General features: G+C 41.8%; 1 protein-coding gene across 3 annotated transcripts in view; it reads left to right on the top strand.

The window, feature by feature from the left end:
• Positions 1-517: 517 nt before the first annotated feature.
• The window catches only part of SUZ12 (SUZ12 polycomb repressive complex 2 subunit), a 33,450-nt gene continuing 11,614 nt past the window's right edge, over positions 518-22,353 (top strand). Inside the window, exons 1-10 of one of the 3 annotated variants that reach the window (XM_079965423.1) lie at positions 518-1,034; positions 2,875-2,921; positions 3,005-3,069; positions 10,863-10,931; positions 13,521-13,570; positions 14,696-14,781; positions 15,420-15,651; positions 16,387-16,489; positions 19,005-19,110; positions 19,836-19,983. In XM_079965423.1, the coding sequence (XP_079821549.1) occupies positions 695-1,034; positions 2,875-2,921; positions 3,005-3,069; positions 10,863-10,931; positions 13,521-13,570; positions 14,696-14,781; positions 15,420-15,651; positions 16,387-16,489; positions 19,005-19,110; positions 19,836-19,983 (1,246 nt within the window). In that variant the 5' untranslated portion in view covers positions 518-694. Of the gene's footprint in view, positions 1,035-2,874; positions 2,922-3,004; positions 3,070-10,862; positions 10,932-13,520; positions 13,571-14,695; positions 14,782-15,419; positions 15,652-16,386; positions 16,490-19,004; positions 19,111-19,805; positions 19,984-22,353 lie in introns of all 3 variants that reach the window. The other 2 variants (XM_079965422.1, XM_079965424.1) reach the window with 2 other exon arrangements.

Below are 22,353 nucleotides of genomic sequence, written 5' to 3' on the forward strand. Positions count from 1 at the left end.
CTGGTGCTGCAGGAGGGAAACAGACCAAGATGGCAGCCGGCACCTTACTTTGCGCGGCACGTGTGGACGTAGCCTCACTACCGCGCGACTGCGCCCCCCCCCTTCCCACGCGCTCGAATTCTGGCTCCAATGGGAGCGCGTTCCACGGAACGCAGGCGCGCGCCTCGGAGCCCCCTCGAGCCTCGACGTGAGCCGTCGGTTAAAAGAAGTTCCCTAAAGCCCACGTCCTCTCCCGTCATGCACCGCAGCGGCGAAAGCTTGCGGGTGGGGGGGGGGAGGAAGGAGCAGCTCCGCTTTCCCGCGAATTCAGTTCAAAGGAAGCAGGAGGGGGAGGGGGGGAGGCGAGCTCCCAGCGGCGAAGCGCGCGGTCCAACCAAACTCTCGCGGAATCATTCTGCCGTCACTTCTGGGCGGGCTCTGGGCCGGCCAATGGAGCGGCGCGGCGCCAGGGCGCGGGCCAATGGGCGCTCGGCGGAGGGGGCGGGAGCGGCTGGCGGCGGCGCCGTCGGGTTTGGCTGGAGCAGAGAGGGCGCTTGAGGAGAACCGATCGGCGGCGGGGCGAATTGGCGGAGTCGAAGCGCTGCCCACTTCCTCCGCCGCGCCTCGCCTCCTGGCCCTCGCGGGCCGCCGCTCCCCGCGTCTCCCGCCACGCGACCCGGCCCCGTCGGAAAGGGCCCTCTCCCCCCCTCCCACCATGGCTCCTCAGAAGCACGGCGGCGGAGGCGGCGGCGGCGCGGGGCCCAGCTCGGCTGCTCCTAGCGGAGGGGGAGGCGCCGTCGCGGCCACCGCCACGGGCGGAGGCGCGGGCGGTGGCAGTGTCGGCGGTGGCGGCTCGACCTCGGCCGCCGCGCCGGGCGGCAAGTCCGGCGGCGCCGTGGGAGGCCTGGGCAGCGGCTACTCGGGGGGCGGCAGCGGCTGCGGCTCCTCGGCGTCGTCGGCAGCGGCCTCCTCGGCTGCGGCCCTCCCGCCGGTGAAGAAGCCGAAGATGGAGCAGATCCAGGCCGACCACGAGCTCTTTCTGCAGGCCTTCGAGAGTGAGCTTCGTGAGGGGTGGGGAGGAGGAGGGAGGGGGGGTCCGAAAATAACAACCGTTCCCCTCACTCCCCCCTCCCGCCCGAGTCGAGGCGGGATGGGCGGAGGAGAGGGAGCAGCATCGGCCGCTTATTGTGGGGCGGCGGGGCTGCCTTCCTTTCCCCCCTGGCGCGCGCGGGTCCTTCGGCGGGAGGTGGTTCCCCCCCTTCTTTCGGTTGGGGAGGGGTGCTCTGCAAGCAATGCTGTTGCTCCTCTGCAGTGGCGTAGCGTGGGTTGTCAGCACCCGGGGCAAGGCAAGTAATTTGCGCCCCCTAACCCGTGGATTTGCGCCCCCTAACCCTAACCCCCAGATGTTGCGCCCGGTGCGGCCGGCCCCCCCCTGCACCCCCCACGCTACGCCACTGCTCCTCTGCCAGGGTTGTCAGCCCCCAGGGCTGCCCGTGGGGGGAAACCCTCGCCCTGCCTAATTGTTACATTAATGAGGCCGTGCCACACACGCTCCACCTCGAAGGATTTTAAGGAGTAGTCAGATTGCGCCTCTCGGTAGGATTACCTTTCGGGGCTCGGGAGAGCCGCGGGGGGCGTTGTAAGTTGATACTATGTTGTTACGAGAGTCTTCTTCATCTCTCTCTCCCTCCCAACCCCTTGAGAGCTCATTGGGAAGCTGGTCTTCCTAAGCGATTGAAGGACTCCTTGTCCCACAAAAGATCATTTTCGAAGCTGAGGTTTTATGAACTGTAAGGAAAATCAAGGGGGGGGGGTGTATGGAGGGTTAGGGAATTGGTCTCTGGTTTTGGACCTTAAAAAGGTTGGTTATTCTATTTGGGGCAAAAATTGCAGACTTGTCATTTTGAGTTGTGTGGTGAAGGCTGCAGGTATGGATAAGGCTGGTCAAGGAAGAGTGGAGAACTCGAGAAGGAAACTTGTGATCAGGAATTAGTCTGAAGAATGTGGCTGATTATTTGGTAGCCTTGCAAAATTGCCTTATTAATAGAAAAAGGTTTTAACTGCCACCCCTTTTTAAACATTGCAACAACTAGTTTTTAAAGTGAAAAGGTTCAGCCCCTAGAACTTTCATCTAACAAGACAGCAGCTTAACAAAAACATTGGGGGGGGGGACAGCAGTTGTTCTTAGAACACTTAAAGCACATCTTCTGATTCTTGTAAAATGAAATTGTGAATGATAAATCTGTACACTTTATAGAGTAAGATTTTAAAGTTGGATTAGGAAGGAATTAGTGTGTTTCCCAGAAGTTAGTTTTCTAAGTATTTGAGATGTTTTTTTCCACTTAAGTTATATATTTTCAGAAATGTTGTAGAAATGTTGAAGGGTTGTACGCTGACAGGCATAACTGGTTAAGCATCTGAATATTCCTCCTCCTTTGTGAACTTTGTGTTTCATAGAAGCCAAGTAATCAAGACTTTGCTAGCAAGATGGAATGTATTATATCCAAGGGCATAATGCTGCTGTTGGTCATTCAAGTGTCAGGGATGCAAAATTAGCTTCTGGAAATACTCCATTCCACGAAAGTATTTTTAATCTATCTTATTGGATCTACTGCTGTATGTTGTGGGTGTTTATTTTCAAATATATACTGCCATATTTCCCAGTAGTAGATGGGTAGTGGTCACAGTAGTGGTCACTTGGTTGTAGCTGATAGTGACTAGGTTGCTGCTTGAAAGTGCCCACTTTCTTCATTATAGTCTAGGTATTTATGTACTACACATGTTTGGTATGAATGGATAATGTTGTGTATTCAAAAATTTAATGTGTTTCAGGGAAAAGCTAGTAAAGTGTCAAATTTTCTGCTTTGTAAAAGACTGCTCTATTTTCTCTCACAGAACCAACACAAATATATAGATTTCTACGCACCCGCAATCTCATAGCTGTGAGTAACTGTTAATCCTTTATTTTAATTTTTTGATCCACTCGTGGGAATGTTGAATTGACTTTTTTCATTTTCTGTTGCAGCCAATATTCTTGCACAGAACTCTCACATATATGTCCCACAGAAACTCTCGAACAAATATCAAAAGGTAACTTCACATATTAAAAATGTTTGTTATTTAATATGTTAGCGTCCTCCCCTCCTTAGCAACTGAGATGATGATAATAGTAGGGTACTGCCTATGTATAGTATGAATGATAACTTTCTCCAAAATTGGGACCTAAATTCTTTTTGTAAACTTCACTTGGAAATGAACTTAATGACCACATAACATGCACATATGTAATGAAGCCTTGTATTTGTCTTAAATCCTCATGTGGTTTGGTTTGCAATGTGAGCTTGCAAGTGGTAGTTTTTCAGAGATTCACTTTGCTGATGCATAGCAATGAAAAATATCAACTGTTTGCTGTCAAAAGATGAAATTACATTGCAGAAAAAATGTATATACTACATAAGTAATTGGGAGTGTTTGGTAATTAACATTGTATTGTGCTTGCTATTTAGCTGTTACTGCTTGTGGTACTTCCATCTTAAGTCACAGTGCTATGCTTCAGGTCAATGTGGGTAATACTTTATATTTTCTTTAAATTTAGCCTCTCAGTAAAAAAAAATTATAGACAATGTCTGTGGGAAAGTAAAGAAAAATGGTAATCCAAACTAAGTTCATTTTTGAGCTTCTGCAGTGGGTTTAGCAATCAGGAGCCTTGAAATACTAATACACTTCAAAATAATTAAAACTGCCTTTAGCTTTGAGTGCTTGCAACGTAATGTTTTTATCTCAGATAACCTATAAAGATTAAAATTGTAATTCCACTTGAATGGAATTGGCGGTGCAAAACGTTGTTTGAGTCAACAAGATACGCATAAGATACGTCAGAGGATGGAAAAAAACAAAGCGATAAAATGTACACTGAAGGAATGGGGTATGCTTGCCACGGAAAAGGGAACTACAATGAGAATTAATTCTTAGGCATATAGCATTGCTGTTGCCCATTAACATGAATTGTTCTCCAAAGCCATTTAAAATAAAGCAAGAACCAAGATTTAAATAAAGTAAAAATAGGTCTAATTAGTCAGAAGACTGTAGTGGAGTATAGGTCAGTGGACATCTAGGATAATCTATTCTTGGAGATTTAGGAGTTAGGTTTGTGTGCTGTAGGGTGTTAGTGCAAACAGAGGGATGAAGTCTTGATCATGTTCTGAATCTGGGACGTTTTGTCAAATAACTTGTAATGGTCAGTGCTGCTACCGGATGATAGGGAGCATCAGCTACATATAGGTGTATTTTTTTGATATGTCTTTGTTTCAATGTAGTTGCGGTATTGAAAGAGCATGGCTATTTAAGGACTCATGGAATTCCTCAAACTAAATCTGTTTTCTTTCCAGAAATATCTTACATTTAGCGACAGTATGGGAGCCTGCTTTTTCTGCTACTGCGGATAGCCAAGGAATATTTTTTTACTGCAACATCTATACTTAGTATATATTTCTGCAGTGTGATGGAGAAAGATGAAATTGGCTGTGTTTGCACATCATGGCAATCCATGGTTTATGGTTTTCCATGTTCAAATGAATGTTCACTCCACATTGGGAGGAAGCAAATTGTGACCACTGGCTTAGCAGTCCAAACAAGTGATCATGGTTTGCTTTGCTTTGCTCTTTAAAGAAAACCATACTGATAAGCCAATGTTTCTTCTTGGCATACCAGTTATAGCTTGAGCAAAATAAACTGGTTCCTAATTGGGCTGTAACACTAAACTGGGGGTCATGTGTTTGTTTTGTCCCATCCCAAGAGGGAAGTAGCAAAATAGCTGCTATTCTCTTGTGCATAGTAAGTCATAGCTTACTGTGATATGCAAAAGCTGCCATTGTGTATGTTTCTCTCTACTGCTGCTAATTGGTAGACAGCATTGGTAAATGCCACATTTCACTCTGAAAAGGCCTAGATTCTTTGCTTTAATCTTTAATTCATGTTTGCATATAGTTAGTTGGCTGGTAAACATTTGGTAAGAAAGAACTGCATCCAAGAAGGCCAGGCAGTGAAGCTTTTGTAAATGAGATCTGTTGGTTGTTTCCAGCAATGTGGTATAAATGACAGTGTGACATAAATGACTATTAAAATGTCTTAAGGGCTAGTAACTATGTGTAATATTCATAAGAATATTAATGTGCAAGCACAGCCATGAGAATTGCAAAATAAGGTCATCTGAATTGTAGGTGAATGATGGTCATGTCAACTGTGTTCTGCGAGAAGCAGAAACAACAATGTTGTTGAATACATTTTTATTCTGCCTTTTCCTGAAGTGTACTCTCAAGGCACCTCACAGCTACAAATAATAAAGTACAAAGAATTAAACTGTAAAAGCCATCAGTTTAAACAGAGAGACCAAATTAGGAGAATGCTTGCTGAAATAAAATTGTCTTTATTACCCGCCAAAGGACAGGATGTATTATGGGGGCCAAACCATACCTCTGTAAAAGAGTTATTTCACAATATGGATGCCACAGGTGAGAAGGCCCACTCTTGTGCTTGCGCACCATTCTTCAGATAGCAGGGGAACACGGAAGAGGGCCTCCCATTATGGAATCTAGAGGAGACCCATAACAGACTTTCTGGACAGATTCATGCAGGAGTCAGTGTTTCCTCGCCTCACTGTTTAGGACTCAAAAAATCAAAGGCTGGAGCTGGTTCACCACAACATGGTCAATCAAAATCAAAAATGCAGATTAGAAACTGGGCAAAATTCATTCATATTGGAGAGAAGTGCAAGGATATCTTCAAGAGTGTCTTCACAATTACTTAAGTGGTGTCAAACGACTTCTGCAACCCAAACCCTGTTCTGGCTGCATTTACAAGCCATGATGAACAAAGATCACGCTGGGTCTTTCAATTTCAAGAATCTTGTCCACATTCTCAGATTATGCAAAATGAAAAGTATAAGGCATGGGGAGGTCTGAAAAGGTGCTTTAGAGCAAACTGCAGGACTTCTCGCAGGCATCTGGTTGGACATTGTAAGAAGCATGATAATAGGCCTTTCGTCGGATCCATCAGGGCTCTTATGTTTGCAAAGGGCAGTACAAAGCAGGAGATCCCATATAGATTCTAGCGAGAAAAGGGTTACTTAGCAGAGTTGTACACACCCACCCTCCTATTAACAAAACGTATCACATTTCCCTTCGCCACGAACAAATGACCCGCAGGGAATGATACTTAAATTCCACAAAGTCGAGAGTTCTGTGCTTTAAGCTGGATCCAACCAAGACAAAGGTACTTTAGGGGACATGAACAAATGACCTCGCGGGGAATGATATTTAAATTCCACAAAGTCAAGAGAGTCAAAGTCGAGAGTTCCAGGGAGGAAGGAATGTGTTTGGAGCATTGGAGGGACTTGTAAACAAGGGTGTTTATGAGGGAAGTTTGAGGGGGAAGCCTGCAGTGCTGTCTCATGGTGCATGTAGGACCAAGAGACATTGACAGCAAGGGAGCTGCTTCAGTGACCTGCAACACCAGTGCCATGTTTGTCTTCCTGCCTGAGAATGCAAAACTGCACCTGCAGTGAGTACAAGCTAGTTGCCTTGCTGGAAGAGAAGCTACAGCAACTTTAGGCAGAAAACCAGGACTGTCAGGAGCCATGCTGTGTCTCTGGAGCTACAAAATCAATTTCATGTCCTCACCTCAGATACTGATTCTCAGCCTGAGGAGCAAGAACTACAACTGCAGGCCTTGGAATACATTGAGGTAGTAGTGGACAGTGGACAGAATGATTTCTGTCGCTCCCCAGAGAAGAAAAGATGTGTGGTGGCGGAGGACGGGGCAGCAAGTTGTATAGGAATGACTGGTGGTTTTAGTTGTCCCTACCCGAATGCACGAGGGGACGCAGGTGGCGCTGTGGGTTAAAGCCTCAGCGCCTAGGGCTTGCCGATCGAAAGGTCGGCGGTTCGAATCCCTGCAGCGGGGTGCGCTCCCGCTGCTCGGTTCCCAGCGCCTGCCAACCTAGCAGTTCGAAAGCACCTCCGGGTGCAAGTAGATAAATAGGGACCGCTTACCAGCGGGAAGGTAAACGGCGTTTCCGTGTGCGGCTCTGGCTCTGGCCAGAGCAGCGATGTCACGCTGGCCATGTGACCCGGAAGTGTCTCCGGACAGCGCTGGCCCCTGGCCTCTTAAGTGAGATGGGCGCACAACCCCAGAGTCTGTCAAGACTGGCCCGTATGGGCAGGGGTACCTTTACCTTTACCTTTACCCGAATGCACAAAGTATAGGAAGCAAGCACGAAGAACTTGAGCTCTTATAGGATGACAAATATGACCCAATAAGCATTGCTGAAACTTGGTGAGATGAGACTCATGGCTGGAATGTAGAAACTGAGGGGTACAACCTGCTCAAAATAAATGATGTGTACACTTGTGACGATATCTAAGATTTTGAGCATGGAAGGCAGATTGTGTAAAAATTATAGGAAAGGGAAAGAACAGTGATCTTACTGTAGGAGCTTTTGGATGTAATCTCAGAACCTCTGTCTATAATCTTTGAGAATTCTTGGAGAACAGGTGAAGTCCCTGTAGATTGGAGGTGGGCAAATATTGTCCCCATCTTAAAAAAAGGGGGGGGGGGGAGAATACCCAGGTAACTACCGACTGGTGAGCTTGACATCAGTGCCTGGAAAGGTCCTAAAACAGAGAATTAAACTGTCATGCTGTGATTACTGAAACCCATCATAGGTTTCTCAAAAACAAGTCATGCCAGATGAATCTCATTTTTCTTTTTTTTATAGTTACCAGCTTAGTGGATTAGGGGAGTGCTGTGGACGTAGTGTACCTTGATTTCAGTAAGGCTTTTGAAAAAGTCCTTCATAATATTCCTGTGCAGAAGCTGGTAAAATGTAGACTGGACAAAGTAACTTTTAGGTGAATGACTGACCAAACCCAAAGAGTGTCCATGAATGGTTTCTTGTCATCCTGGGAAAAAGTGACAAGTAGGGTGCCGCAGGGTTCTGTCCTGAACCCTTTGTTGTTCAACATCTTTATAAATGATTTGGATGATGGAATTGAGGGGATGTTAATCAAAATTGCAGATGAGAGCAAAGTGGGAGGGGTAGCTAATGCCACTGAAGACAGAATTGGGATTCAAAATGACCTTAACAGATTGGAGAACTGGGCCAAAATTAATCAAATTAATTTCAGTAGAGAGAAATGCAAGGTTCTATACTTAGGCAGGAAGAACCAGCTGCACAAATATAAAATGGGGGACAGCTGGATTGTCAGTAGTATACAGTGGTACCTTGGGTTACAGACGCTTCAGGTTACAGACTCCGCTAACCCAGAAATAATACCTCGGGTTAAGAACTTTGCTTCAGGATGAGAACAGAAATCGTGCAGCAGCAGTGGGAGGCCCCATTAGCTAAAGTGGTTATTCAGGTTAAGAACGGACCTCCAAAACGAATTAAGTACTTAACCCGAGGTACCGCTGTATATGAAGAGGATATTGGGATCATAATAGACCAAAAGAGTCAACGCCAGTGCTATTTTAGGTTGCATTAACAGAAATATAGCGTCCAGATGAAGGGAAGTAATAGTACTGCTCTATTCTGCCTTGGTCAGCCACACTGTGTCCAGTTCTGGGCGCTACAATTTGAGAAGGACAAGCTGGAATGCATGCAGAGTAGGACAGTCAAGATGATCAAGTGTCTGGAAACAAAGCCTTATGAGAAGTGGTTGAGGAAGTTGGATATGTTTCGCCTGGAAAAGAGGAGATATTGAAAGGGCTGTCACATGGAAGGCGGAGCAGGCTTGGGACCTGAACCAATGGATTCAAGAAAGGAAATTATGAGTAAACATCAGGAAGAGCTTTCTGACACTAAGAGCTGTCAACGGAACTGACCCCCTTGGAAGGTGGCAGATGCTTCTTCCTTGGATGTTCTAAAGCACAGGTTGGATGGCTATCTGTCAAGGATGCTTTAGCTGAGATTCCCGCATAGCAGGGCTTTGTACTAGATAACCCTTGGTGTCACTTCCCCCATCTTCCCTCCGTGTATGTATGTATGTGTGTGTGTTTAGATTGTAAGCCTGCGGGTAGGGACTGTTTCGTTTTGCTCATGTAAGCAGCTCTGAAAGCCTTTTTGGCTGAAGAACAGGGTACAAATTCTATAAATTTAGTATCCTGTCTTTATAAATACAGTTGTAAGGACACACAATGGAAGCTAGCAGAGTGTTGGACAAGGCTCCTTGAAAAAGGGTATTGAATCCTAGGGTCACACGCATGCTCATCTGATTCAGGAGATTGTTGCATCAATCAGCCTGGTGGGCAGAGATAGGAGATTTATGCTTCCTTCCTCCAAACAGATACTCGTAGTATGCAACATGTCTATTTTCTCACCCAGAATCAAATCGTGGATGAACTTTGTTTCTTTATTAACTGACCCTGTTAATAAAGTTGTGACCCCCAATAAAAGTTGTGACCCACAACATTCGAAGACTTGGTGGATTGCTAGCGAGGCTACCTCAGTTCCCAGGAATGAAGGATGGATCAGGAGAGACACTTGTGTGATATCTCAGCTTCCGATTACCTGGCGTGTTCTTCCCTATCCCATACACCTTCCTGTCTTACACATATCCAGTAACATGGCCCCATCCGTCTAGCTTCAGAAACATACTTCCAATATAAACAAATATTTAACAACGGTTCCACACATAAGCCTTCAAGTGCTAAGAACAACTAAAAACCTCAGCAGTTCTGCATGGGCAGAGACTAAACTATATATTTTAAGCCCTAAGCTGCAGAGACGTCAAAATGTTCACTTTTTATTCTTCAGAGTAGTAAAAGCAAGTATAAAATGCTACAACCACAGTTACTAGCTTTCTGAATATAAGGCGGCTGAGTGAGTTTGGCGTGGATTGTCTTGTATAAATATATATTCATGTTTCCGTTTGAGTAAATTATTTACAAAGCAATGAAAATAGCATTGCTTAAGCCTTTAAGGAACTTGCACTATTCCTTTTTTTTACTTTTGTTCTTTGCCTTACAGATGTACTTAGACTTTATTTGAAATTTCCTATCGTTGTTTTAAAAAATAGGTTAACTGTAGCCTAACATGGATGTTGTATGAACATTCTCTCATATTTATATTTTTGTCCTTAGAATTGCAAAGGGAAGTACCTTCCAATTATATGTACTTATTTAATTTCTCAGTCATTTACAACTTGAGAAATAAAAGTATTAAAGCTTGACAAGTGCAGTCAAGTATAGGATTTCAAGATCTATTTGATAAGAAGCCAGCTTTTCTCAATTGGGAATTATTTTCAGTTTGACAGGCTGATCTAAATGATTGTGTAACCTTTTTCAGTTATCTTCTTAGAGAAGTGCATTTAGCAGCCACTCGCTTAGGCCTGGCCTAAGTCCTCCTTGTACTATACCCCAATATTCAGTAAAGGGCTGTCATATGAAGACACTGGCACACTGCCAGACCTGAATGTTTTTAGTACAAGGAATGTCGCTAGTGTTCCCCTGAGCTCCCACAAAGCAAAAAAAGCTTTTCTGAGTTCTAGTTCTGTAACACTAGAATTCCGTTTCTGATACCTTTGTCTATTTATGCCTGTGGTGATTCTTAAGTGATAGTACATTTTACTTCTGTAAGTGTTCTTGAGCTAAGCGTAAATATTGAAACGTTTTGAAAATAGCCATGATTGAAAGACAAAATATTTAGGGATTAACATGCGGCTAAACATTAGCTTTCTGTGTCATATTGTGAAGTATTTCACAACTTGGTGCACCCAACTCCCTTCCAGGTCCTAAAAAAAAGCTATTGGAACAAATCTTTATGAAGCAAAACTTAACAACATAATGGAGATCAGTGAAATTTCAAAAAAACACAACTTTTATTACAGGAAAACATTCAGAGTAGACGGGATGCTGACGAAAGTAGAGAAAAAACAGGGAGAACACGACTTGCAAAGGTAACATTCATTTTATCTACCGAGAATGTTTCAGTAACAGTGTTTCAAATGGGATTATGTATTTTCTATGTCAGTAGAAGTCATACTGAAATATGACTGGAAGTATAATGAAATTCTGCTCCTCCCATAATAAAATACATGTAAACTAATTTTACCAGAGGTGTTGTGTGTGGTGTCTGTTTGTTCTCTGGTAAACTTGCGCTACAGTGTTTAGCTCTTAATATGGATGAAATAAAACATACAGTCACTTCCTGAAAAGCAGCAAAACATTCAAACCGGCTCTAGTAATTTATTTGTTTTTGAAATTTCATTGATTTCCATTATGTAGTTGAATCACAGTTTATTCTGTAGTGCATGTGCGAAAACACACCTTTCCATCTATTGCTTCAGGTTGCTTGTTGTTCAAAACTGTTGTTGCATTTGTGTTAGTGAATATGCCGAAACATTGCCAGAAAACCTTCATAAAATGCCTGTGCTATGTTGTAGATAGGAATAAGTTTATTGATTGTCATTATTTGATTATTTCTTTTATTACTTTATTGCGTTTTAACAGTAAAAAAGTTATAAGATAATATATAAAAGAAAAAACACAAAAAGAGTACAAAAATACAAAAATGCAAACATTTAACAGAACAAAAAGAAAAAACAAAAATCCCTCTTTTTTAGTTTCTCGTCTTTGATTAGGTAACTTATTTTCCTGACTTCCTCACGCCTCCCTTTTTTGTATTCCATTTAAAGATTGGTTCAGCAAATTCATATCCTGTTAATTTATCCTTAATTATTTTTCCTCACATATTATAGCTTCAAATTTTCATCTAATGTCAATCCATTCTTACATATTCTTATACCTTATTGCTAGAACCCCTTCATTTCATTTCATTTCAATGTCATTAACATTCAGAAACTTTACAGTGTTTCTGTAAATTTAAATTTCTTCCAATCTTCTTCTACCAACTCTTCTCCCTGGTCTCGGATTCTGCCAGTCATTTCTGCCATTTCCATATAGTCCATCATTATTTAATTATTTCTATGGCTCCAATTGTCAATATATCAGTTGATAGATGGGGAAATATCTTCTTGAAATTGCAACTTCATAGTTTGGGAGTAATTCTGGACCCAGCCTTGACCCTGGGTGACCAGGTGACAAGCTGTGGTGGAATATACTATTGCCCAGCTCGGTGATCACATCATGCTTGAACTACTTCATGGGGCAGCCTTTGAAGAGTGTTCAGAAAAATAAACTGTGATGGCTAGGATATTAACTAGAGATGAATGCCAGGGGTAAGTTCCATCATTGTTGGAACAGCTGAATTGGCCTCCAGTTGGTTTCTGGGCCCAGTTCAAAGTGCTGGTTAAGACATGTGAAGTCTTATATGGTATGGGACTAGGATTCTTGATGGACCATCTTCTCCATTATGAGTCTGCTAGGATATTAACTAGAGATGAATGCCAGGGATAAATTCCATCATTGTTGGAACAGCTGAATTGGCTTCCAGTTGGTTTCTGGGCCCAATTCAAAGTGCTGGTTAAGACATGTGAAGTCTCATATGGTATGGGACTAGGATTCTTGATGGACCATCTTCTCCATTATGAGTCTGCTCAAGTATTAAGATAATTAACAGGAGAACGTTTGTGCTCCTGGGACCAGAGTGATGGTCTTTTTACTGGCCTTGGTCAGACTTTGGAATTTCCTCCCAGACACATGTACCTCACTCTTTACCTGACATGTCTTCCACCGCAATGTGAAAACCTTCCGCTTTAGGGAAAACCTTGGTTTGTTAGTTATTTTAGTGCACTTGGTTGACCATCCTTAAGGTATTTTTTGTTTTTGTTTGTTTGTTTGTTTTTGTTTTTTGTTGCTGTACAGTTTTTAATTATGTGTTATCGTTCATATCTTAATTTAATGTTAATTTTGTTGGCCACCTTGAACTATTTGGAAAGATAGGGTTTAAATGATTTTTTAAAATTACCCTGTTTAAAAACCTGAATTGAATACAAAACAAAGAAAGCTAATTTGAACTTGTTAATGAACCGGTGACCCTATTATCAATTATTTATTGTAAGAAAAAAATCATAGGCTGCTTAAGCATAAAACTCCTAAGAGGGCACACAATAAAAATAAAGGAAAAACAGATACAATTAATAAAGGAAGGGAAGCATTGTTGCACTTGAACTCATTCCACGTGCACAATCATCTAGTTGTGATATGATCCAAAATATGAGTGAAAAACACTGATTTGACCCTTAGCTATAGTCCCTTCAGGAAATTCCTGGGCCAATGCTTTGTCCCATGATGTTGCTAAAGGGAGGCATGTTTCATGTTTTCATAAGAACATGAGAAGGACCCATCTGATTAACATCCTTCATTGGCCAGCCAGATACTTCTAGAAATTCCTAAACTGTCTAAAAAGGCAGCCACGTGTGAAGTGCATTGCTGTAGCATAATCTGGGTGCAATTATTGCATGAATGAGGCCAGGTTAGATTAAGAAAATAAATGTTAAAAAAGATTATTTGTTGTCTTTTCTCACATTTCTTAAATGTGCCTAGAATGTCTGAAGAGTGAAACAATATTTCTTTCCTTATTTTAGCTTGTCTGCTCATCTACAACTCACCTTTACTGGTTTCTTCCATAAAAATGGTACGTATTTCATCATACACTTTTTCTTTTAATGTCATTTACTGATGGTAGAGGAATGTTTTGGTGTGTAACTGAGGTTCATAGACCTCTGCATTTTCACTGGGTTAAATAGCATTTATTGTGGTTTGCTTGTAGACTGCAAAATGTGTCCTTATAAAATCCTTTCATTATGACTAAGGTGAATGGTATATCATTTTATAGTACACTTAACATTTTGGGATGATAAGTTATGGAGAAACAACCAAGATCACTTAAAAATAACAGTAGAAATGATCTAAGCTAGAATCAAGATACATTTAAATTTTAGTGCTGTAACCCATTAATTTTATTGGTACATGTGCAGGCAGACAGCATTAAAGACTGGCCTCTTGGTTGAATGGTGTTAAATTGTCAGAAGGTGTTGAGCTCTACATGTGCATGAAAATGGCAACAGTCCTCTTTTTCTGCAAATTGCTGTTTGCTTGCTCCCCAAAATGAATAGCTGTTGCAGGGTTGGAATCAGGTTTCAGGGGGATGTGGTCCAAGTGCCCTGCTGGAGCCCTTGCTCTGTCCTATGGGATTTCTTCTCATTAGCTAATGAAATTGATTTTTTTAAAAAAAAATAGTTACTAGGGAGGTGGTGAGCTGGCAGCAGTAAGGCCCAGTGCTTTGATAGAATAGAAGAAGCAGCTTCATGTAATCTTCATTTCCCTGGAATTACTCTGGACCTGGTAGTGGGTTCATCCTCACCTGACAGCACTTTATAGTGCTGGGCTGAGCACTGCCACCCTAGTAGCAGCTTGAAAAAGAAGAGGGGGACATCAGGGATCCAGTATCAGCCTCAGTGGGCCCTGTCATTTGCCCCATCTTGTGGCTATTAACCCTGGGCTTCAGCAGTGGCTCCAGTGAGCACAGCTGAGAGTTAAGATGCACTTCTCCATTCAACTCTCGCCTTGATCTCTCACCTGCACACAAATTGGGTAATGCAGTACAGTGCTACAGGGCCTGTATATAGTTTATAAAGAGCCAGTGACACAATAAAGCAAAAAGACAGCACCTAGACTGGCAGATATGTATCTGGGTTGCACTGGGGTAGAACCTCTCTTTCAGAAGTTTAAAACATTTTTCCCCTTGGGCTCTTTTTAGATAAGCCATTGCAAAACTCAGAAAATGAACAAAGTTCTGTAACTCTGGAAGTACTGCTTATAAAAGTTTGCCACAAGAAACGAAAGGTAAGTTTAGGCATGGTTTAGTAATAGCAGGAGAAAGCAGCTTTTAACAGTCGAGTTTCCTAAAAATATATATAAACCATTTTCTTTATTAATGAGACTCTGCAAAGGTGTTTAAATACAATATAACGTAAGTCCACAGTTAAATTCAATACTGTAAGATCTCCAAAATGCTGCTGCTATCATCATCATCATTATTAATTATAGCCCACATTTTCCCTGGTGGAAAATCAATCATTTAAGTACTTCTACAAGTCATAAAGAAAAAAGTAATAATCATTTTCCAGTTTATTTTAATATTTTGTCTGTATTCTCTGCTTTTAAACTTCCCCCAAAGAATATGGGATCACAGAATCTTGTGCTTTGTTTCTCTAATAAAATAATGAATTCAATAAACGTTGAAAGAGATTACTTGCTGCCTTCTCTCTCACTTTAAGCAGATTTGTTAATCTGTTAATTTGTTAACTTCATATGTGTCATATCCTAGATTTAGACTACACAATAATCTATAGAAGAGGGAGTCTTCTATCATTTATAAACTGTTTCCCATCGCCCCAATGGGTCTTCATTAAACCTCACAGGCATTTCATTTTCACTTTATCCAGATACTGAAAAGTACTAAATATGTTCTATGTCTACAGGATGTTAGTTGTCCAGTAAGGCAAGTACCTACTGGTAAAAAGCAGGTGCCCTTGAATCCAGACCTCAACCAAATGAAACCAGGCAGCTTTCCATCACTAGCAGTTTCCAGCAACGAATTTGAACCCAGTAACAGCCATATGGTGAAGTCTTACTCATTATTATTCAGAGTAACGCGTCCAGGAAGAAGAGAATTTAATGGGATGATAAATGGTGAAACTAATGAAAACATTGGTAAGCATGAAGTATATCCAGAACTTACTCATTTAATCGGGGGAAATCAGCTAGCTGCTTAAAAGAAAAATATTAAGCAGGCTTTTGAATGTGTGGGCGTTAATTGCTTTATACTTCCAATCCTATACTCAACAGTTTTTCTGGGTGAATGGTTTTAGGATGAGTCAAAGTGTTCCTGACAACCCTGAAAGTTTCAGATCCACTGCATTGACTGTAGATGTGTCCCACGTACTGCAGACAAGCTCTGCTGGTGAAGTGGGTGGCATAGAGGAAGAGCACATCTATGCCTATTCATTCCATGGATAAATACACCCATCAGGAACTGGTGTAAATAATTTCCCATTAAAAGGTTAAGGATCGACATGGGAACTGTTTGGACGTCACACTGGCATACACAATTGCACAACCACCACTACAACTGAAATGTGTGTGTAAGATTTCAAGAAGCCTGCACTCCTTGCAAGAATACTAACTTTGGGGTTTCCTATATTCATTTTTTTCATGCTAGAATCGAACTTGATTTTTCGATGTCCTTGGAAGATTCTTAACCGAGCCTTATTCTCATAATGTAATATTTACTAGGGGTTGAACAAAGAACTTTGTCTAAAGTTTGAAACAATTGTTAAAATAAACCCTCATTGAATCTAATTCAGTGACTCTTACTGAACAGCTATGCCAGAAAATTTGTGTATATTTTTTCTTTACAAGTATAATATTTAGTGTGCTTAAATGCAGATGTTAACGAGGAGCTTCCAGCTAGAAGAAAACGCAATTCTTCCAACCGTGAAGATGGGGAGAAGACTTTTGTAGCACAAATGACTGTATTTGATAAAAACAGGTAATGCTTTTTAAAAAGAGACTTCTCCCAAGGCATGTATTGGATTTGCATTTTCTGCGTGAATTTCATTTTAATATTTTAAATGTCTTCTGTAAAATAAATCCTAGTTTTAGATATTCGTGTTCCCCAAAACGGCATTGAAAAATTCTTTGTCATGGCTAGAGATGTGAAATTTTGAAGCAATAGGAGGAAATCAGAAATTTTGGGGGAAATTGAAAAAAATGCAAGATTTACTTTTAAATTGCCTTTACAAGTCAACCATCAATTTAGAAGCATAAAATGTATTGTGTATGAATTGGTTAGCCATAAAATTATCATGTTTGGTATATTAAAAATACAATTCATTCAAACAAATGAGCAAATTTCCTTTTTAATTTTTTTTTTGCTACAAATGAGCTACTATAAGAAGCCACCACATTTTTTATTTGCACCAGTTTATGAGGAACAAGCAAAAAATAAATAAAAGAAACCACTGGCATTATAGTAAAACAAAGAAGAATATTAAATATTCCAGAAACTGTTTCCTCCAGTACATAACAGTCTTCCTCTCGCATAGTTTTTAGAAATCATTTAGGGGGAATAAATATATTGTTCTGAACATTTTATTCCTCTCCCCAGTTTTTCTGTCTCCCCACACCCCCAGCCTTCACATTTTTAGTAGTGGCATAGTAAAAAGAATTGCCTGAAACATGCCTACTGCCCCATCTCTATTGAAAATGCAAGCTGCTCATGTGTACATAATAGTATCAAAATAGTGTCAATCAATAAACCCCACACATTTCTGACTTCTGTGTTTGTTTTAAAACATGTGACTGCTGGGGTCCTGATCTGGTGGAATGCTTAAAATATTATGGGAAAGGGTAGAGGTTTCATCCTTCAAGTGGTCTGTGCTATTGTGATTAAACTCTGGGATACTGAATTTATACATTTTTCACATGCAAACAAAAGTTACAAACTTGCATCTTTAAGTTCCTGGCTAAACTATAAGTAGGTGCCTTTCACTGTCTTTGTACTCTCCTTTCATGGATTATATTGGAACTTGATGTCTAGAATTCATGTGCCATCATAGTTTTTAAGGGCTTCCTGTGGTGGGTTTAACTAGGTAATTGCTACTTAAGTAATAATTTCCATTGGATGAACAAGTGCAGCTGCTGTTCTAATGAAACTATACACCTTATTGTCATGCTGCTAATTTTCCGGGAGGGGGGTGGAATAAATAGATTTAGGAATATTTGTGTTCGGTTATCATGTACGTTGGACTATTTAGAGAACTGGTTGGGATTCACAGAAGCCCTTGCGCAGGTGTGCTTTGGAGTAGGTATGTGACATGGAACTGCAATAGGAAGGGGAACTTTTAAAAGCCCCAGTGTGCATGCAGCCCAGCCATGATGTGGATGATTGTTGTTGTTGTTGTTTAGTCGTTTAGTCGTGTCCGACTCTTCGTGACCCCATGGACCAGAGCACGCCAGGCACTTCTGTCTTCCACTGCCTCCTGCAGTTTGGTCAGACTCATGTTTTTAGCTTTGAGAACACTGTCCAACCATCTCGTCCTCTGTCATCCCCTTCTCCTTGTGCCCTCCATCTTTCCCAACATCAGCGTCTTTTCCAGGGAGTCTTCTCTTCTCATGAGGTGGCCAAAGTATTGGAGCCTCAACTTCACGATCTGTCCTTCCAGTGAGCACTCAGGGCTGATTTCCTTCAGAATGGATATGTTCGATCTTCTTGCAGTCCATGGGACTCTCAAGAGTCTCCTCCAGCACCATAATTCAAAAGCATCCATTCTTCGGCGATCAGCCTTCTTTATGGTCCAGCTTTTACTTCCATACATCACTACTGGGAAAACCATAGCTTTTACTATATGGACCTTTGTTGGCAAGGTGATGTCTCTACTTTTTAAGATGCTGTCTAGGTTTGTCATTTCTTTTCTCCCAAGAAGCAGGCGTCTTTTAATTTCGTGGCTGCTGTCACCATCTGCAGTGATCATGGAGCCCAAGAACGTAAAATCTCTCACTGCCTCCATTTCTTCCCCTTCTATTTGCCAGGAGGTGAAGGGACCAGTGGCCATGATCTTCGTTTTTTGATGTTGAGCTTCAGACCATATTTTGCACATTCCTCTTTCACCCTCAATAAAAGGTTCTTTAATTCCTCCTCACTTTCTGCCATCAAGGTTGTGTCATCTGCGTATCTGAGGTTATTGATATTTCTTCCGGCAATCTTAATTCCGGCTAGGGATTCATCCAGCCCAGCCTTTCGCATGATGAATTCTGCATATAAGTTAAATAAGCAGGGAGACAATATACAGCCTTGCCGTACTCCTTTCCCAATTTTGAACCAATCAGTTGTTCCATATCTAGTTCTAACTGTAGCTTCTTGTCCCACATAGAGATTTCTCAGGAGACAGATGAGGTGATCAGGCACTGCCATGTGGATGATGGATTCATGCAAATTAACATGACTTGTTATTGAATACCAGCTAATGAAATTAATTTCTCTTTACATATATTTTGCGCAACAGACGACTGCAGCTTCTTGATGGGGAATATGAAGTAGCCATGCAAGAAATGGAAGAGTGCCCAGTCAGCAAGAAAAGAGCAACATGGGAGACAATACTGGATGGGAAGGTTTGTGCCATTGGCATTTGCCAAAAAGTCTTCTTGAAAAGTGTATATAAAGTGAGGAGCTTCAAAACACTTAAGGACCTTGAAAATAGTCGTGCTTCTTGAAAGCTGTAGGACCGAAGCCTTGAAGCGAAATAGACTATTTAATTAACAAAATTTATTTACAGTGGTACCCTGGTTTACAACCATAATCCATGGCGGAGGTCCGTTTGTAAACCATAACAGCGTTTAACCCAAGGCGCGCTTTCGCCAATGAGGCCTCCCCAAAAAAATTTGTTTGTAAGAAAATGGCTTGCAATCCAAAAAAAGGTTGCAAACATGCACTTACGGTTTTGATATGTTAGTAATCCAAAACGTATGCAAACCAAGACGTATGCAAACCAAGGTACCACTGTACTGCATAATTGTAATAAAACCTCAAAGCTGTTTACTAAAAACAAACAAAAAACAAACACCCCACAAGTCATTAAATTTATCAGTAAAAACAGTTAAAAACTGGTACTTTAAAAATAAACATGAAATCAACAGTAAGCTAAAAACAGATTAAATGCATAAAACATCTGTAAGTCTGGATACGCTTGCTGTTTTTTGCAAGCGCTGAAAAGGTGCCTGATGTCAGTAGCTGGCGGTGGTATCTGCAACAGTCCCAATTTGAAGCTCCTTTGAAAATCTCTCAAAGCAATATATTTTTGTTTCAGAGGTTACCTCCATTTGAAACATTTTCTCAGGGACCCACACTTCAGTTTACCCTACGATGGTCAGGAGAGGCAAACGACAAACCGACAACTCCTACTGCGAAGCCCCTTTCAACCCGGAATTCGGAGAGCTTCCCTCAAGAAAACAAGCCCAGCTCTGTGAAACCTACACAGACTATAGGTAAGGAAGTGTTGACATACAGATAGTGCTGCTTGCATACATTGGATTTTGTTTTCTTTCGTTGCCTCGTTCTGAACACTGTTCTAATGCGTTTCATGCGTACGCTTCAATTGAGATTCCTGCATTCCAGGGGGTTCGACCAGATGATCCTTGGGAGTCGATTCCAACTCTACAATTTTGTGATTCTATTACTAGTCTAGGGACGCGGGTGGCGCTGTGGGTTAAACCACAGAGCCTAGGACTTGCCGATCAGAAGGTCAGCGGTTCAAATCCCTGCGACGGGGTGAGCTCCCATTGCTTGGTCCCTGCTCCTGCCAACCTAGCAGTTCGAAAGCACACCAGGTACCGCTCCGGCGGGAAGGTAAACAGCATTTCCGTGCGCTGCTCTGGTTCGCCAGAAGTGGCTTAGTCATGCTGGCCCCATGACCCGGAAGCTGTACGCCAGCTCCCTCGGCCAATAAAGCAACCCCAATGGTCAGGGGTCCCTTTACCTTTATTACTAGTCTAGAATCAAGATAAATATATATATGTTTATGGGGATTTGTCTAAAGTTGGGTAGGATTAACGTGTACAATGCTTAAATGTCTTTATCTGGTGGACTCTGTTTGGAAATCTGTGGGAATTTGATCCTGTTGTGTCAGAGCTCAGGATGTGCTTGTTTGCTTCCTAGCTGGCTGCCCAAGAGAGAATCTGTCAGTCGGGTGCTGGTCCAACTGCACTGTTTTGGATTTGTTCCTGAACCCAATTCAGTATGACCATGTTGACCTTTAAAGCCCTTAACGTTTGCATCCTGCATACCTTTGGGAACACCTGCTTCTGTACTTGCCTCATCACACTGTGAGATCAGCAGCTGAAATTCTGCATGTACCCCATCCCTTTCGTTGCTGTGATCTGTAAGAGTTTTCTTTTCCCCATCATGGTACCCTCTTAGGAATTTCTATGCCTAGGGAACTGCAATCGGTCCCTTCTTTATATAACGTCGTTGCCCATTACTGCAGTTTCCTTATTTTCTAGTCTGTTTTCTGCTGCCGACTGTGGCTTCAATTTATGTTGTTTTAAGTCTCTTGTGTTAATCGCTTTTTTCCTGCTTACATTTTTATTTCTATGCTGTTTTTTTAATGTTTACATGAGTTGGATATGTTCAGTATGGAATAGATACAGTGGTGCCTCGCAAGACGAAATTAATCCGTTCCGTGAGGCTCTTCGTATAGCGGTTTTTTCGTCTTGCGAAGCAAGCCCATTGACAGCTTAGCGGATTAGCGCTATTAGCGGTTTAGCTGCTTTTAGCGGATCAGCTGATAAGCGGCTTATCAGCGGATCAGCTGATAAGCGGCTTAGGGCTTAGGAAAAGGGGGGGAAAGGGGAAAAAACCCCGCAGGAACTCGCAAGACATTTTCGTCTTGCGAAGCAAGCCCATAGGGAAATTCGTTTTGCGAAGCGCCTCCAAAACAGAAAACCCTTTCATCTAGCAGGTTTTCCGTCTTGCGAGGCGTTCGTCTTGCGGGGCACCACTGTAAAAGGTTGTTGGCGAATGCTCTTGTTACCTGTTTTTGTGAAGTTTATAAACGCACAGGATATCTTGGGTGAGGTTGGGATTGGGGAGGAGAATCTGAGAAGGAAGAGGGGAATTGCCAAAAGTCAGACGAAAGCAACCCCATCCCTCCATAAGCGGAGCTCCACTCCCTAATGAGCCCTTCACTTAAATCTGCAGCTTGTTTGTGGTTGCTTTTATTTCTATCTAGGTTGATTAATTTTGTAAGAGTTTCCATTTTCATCTTTAGCAGTTCATGTGATAGAAAAAACGAAGATTTCTGATAAATACAAAAGATGTTTAGGGTGAATTGGGCTCATTTTGGTTTGTGGAATATGGTTTTGTGAATTTCCCCTCAATGCTCACCCTCTGCTCTTGGTGATAAAACTGGGATATTCCGGATGCTAGCGTATTTTGGAATGCAGGTGTCTGTATTGTGTGGAAAACAGTTATTCACAAAGTGTTTATTTTCTTAAATTGGTCAGATATATCTTGATGAACACAAGCCTATTTTTAGCAGGAGAATACTCTTGATAGGTACAGCTTTTTAAAACATTGAAGCTTTGTTCCCTTTGGTTTCAAACGTTCTCTTGACACTCTTTTTCCCTCTTTGCAGCCTGTTTAAACCTGCTGTAAAGACTTCTTGTAATGAATCAGGAGTCAAGATTCAAACTGTAAAAATCTTACTATTTTAAGTGTTTCAGTAGTTTCAAGGAATGCTGGGAAAGTATTCTTAGAACTGATTTGATTCAGATTCTCTTGAATCTTAGGGAAGGCAGAAATTGAATTTATTTTCAGTTATTTTTTCCAGGAGCTAATACAAATGTAGAGCATTAATG

The sequence above is a fragment of the Podarcis cretensis genome (genome assembly GCF_951804945.1).
Source record: "Podarcis cretensis genome assembly, chromosome: 2".
Lineage (NCBI taxonomy): Eukaryota > Metazoa > Chordata > Lepidosauria > Squamata > Lacertidae > Podarcis > Podarcis cretensis.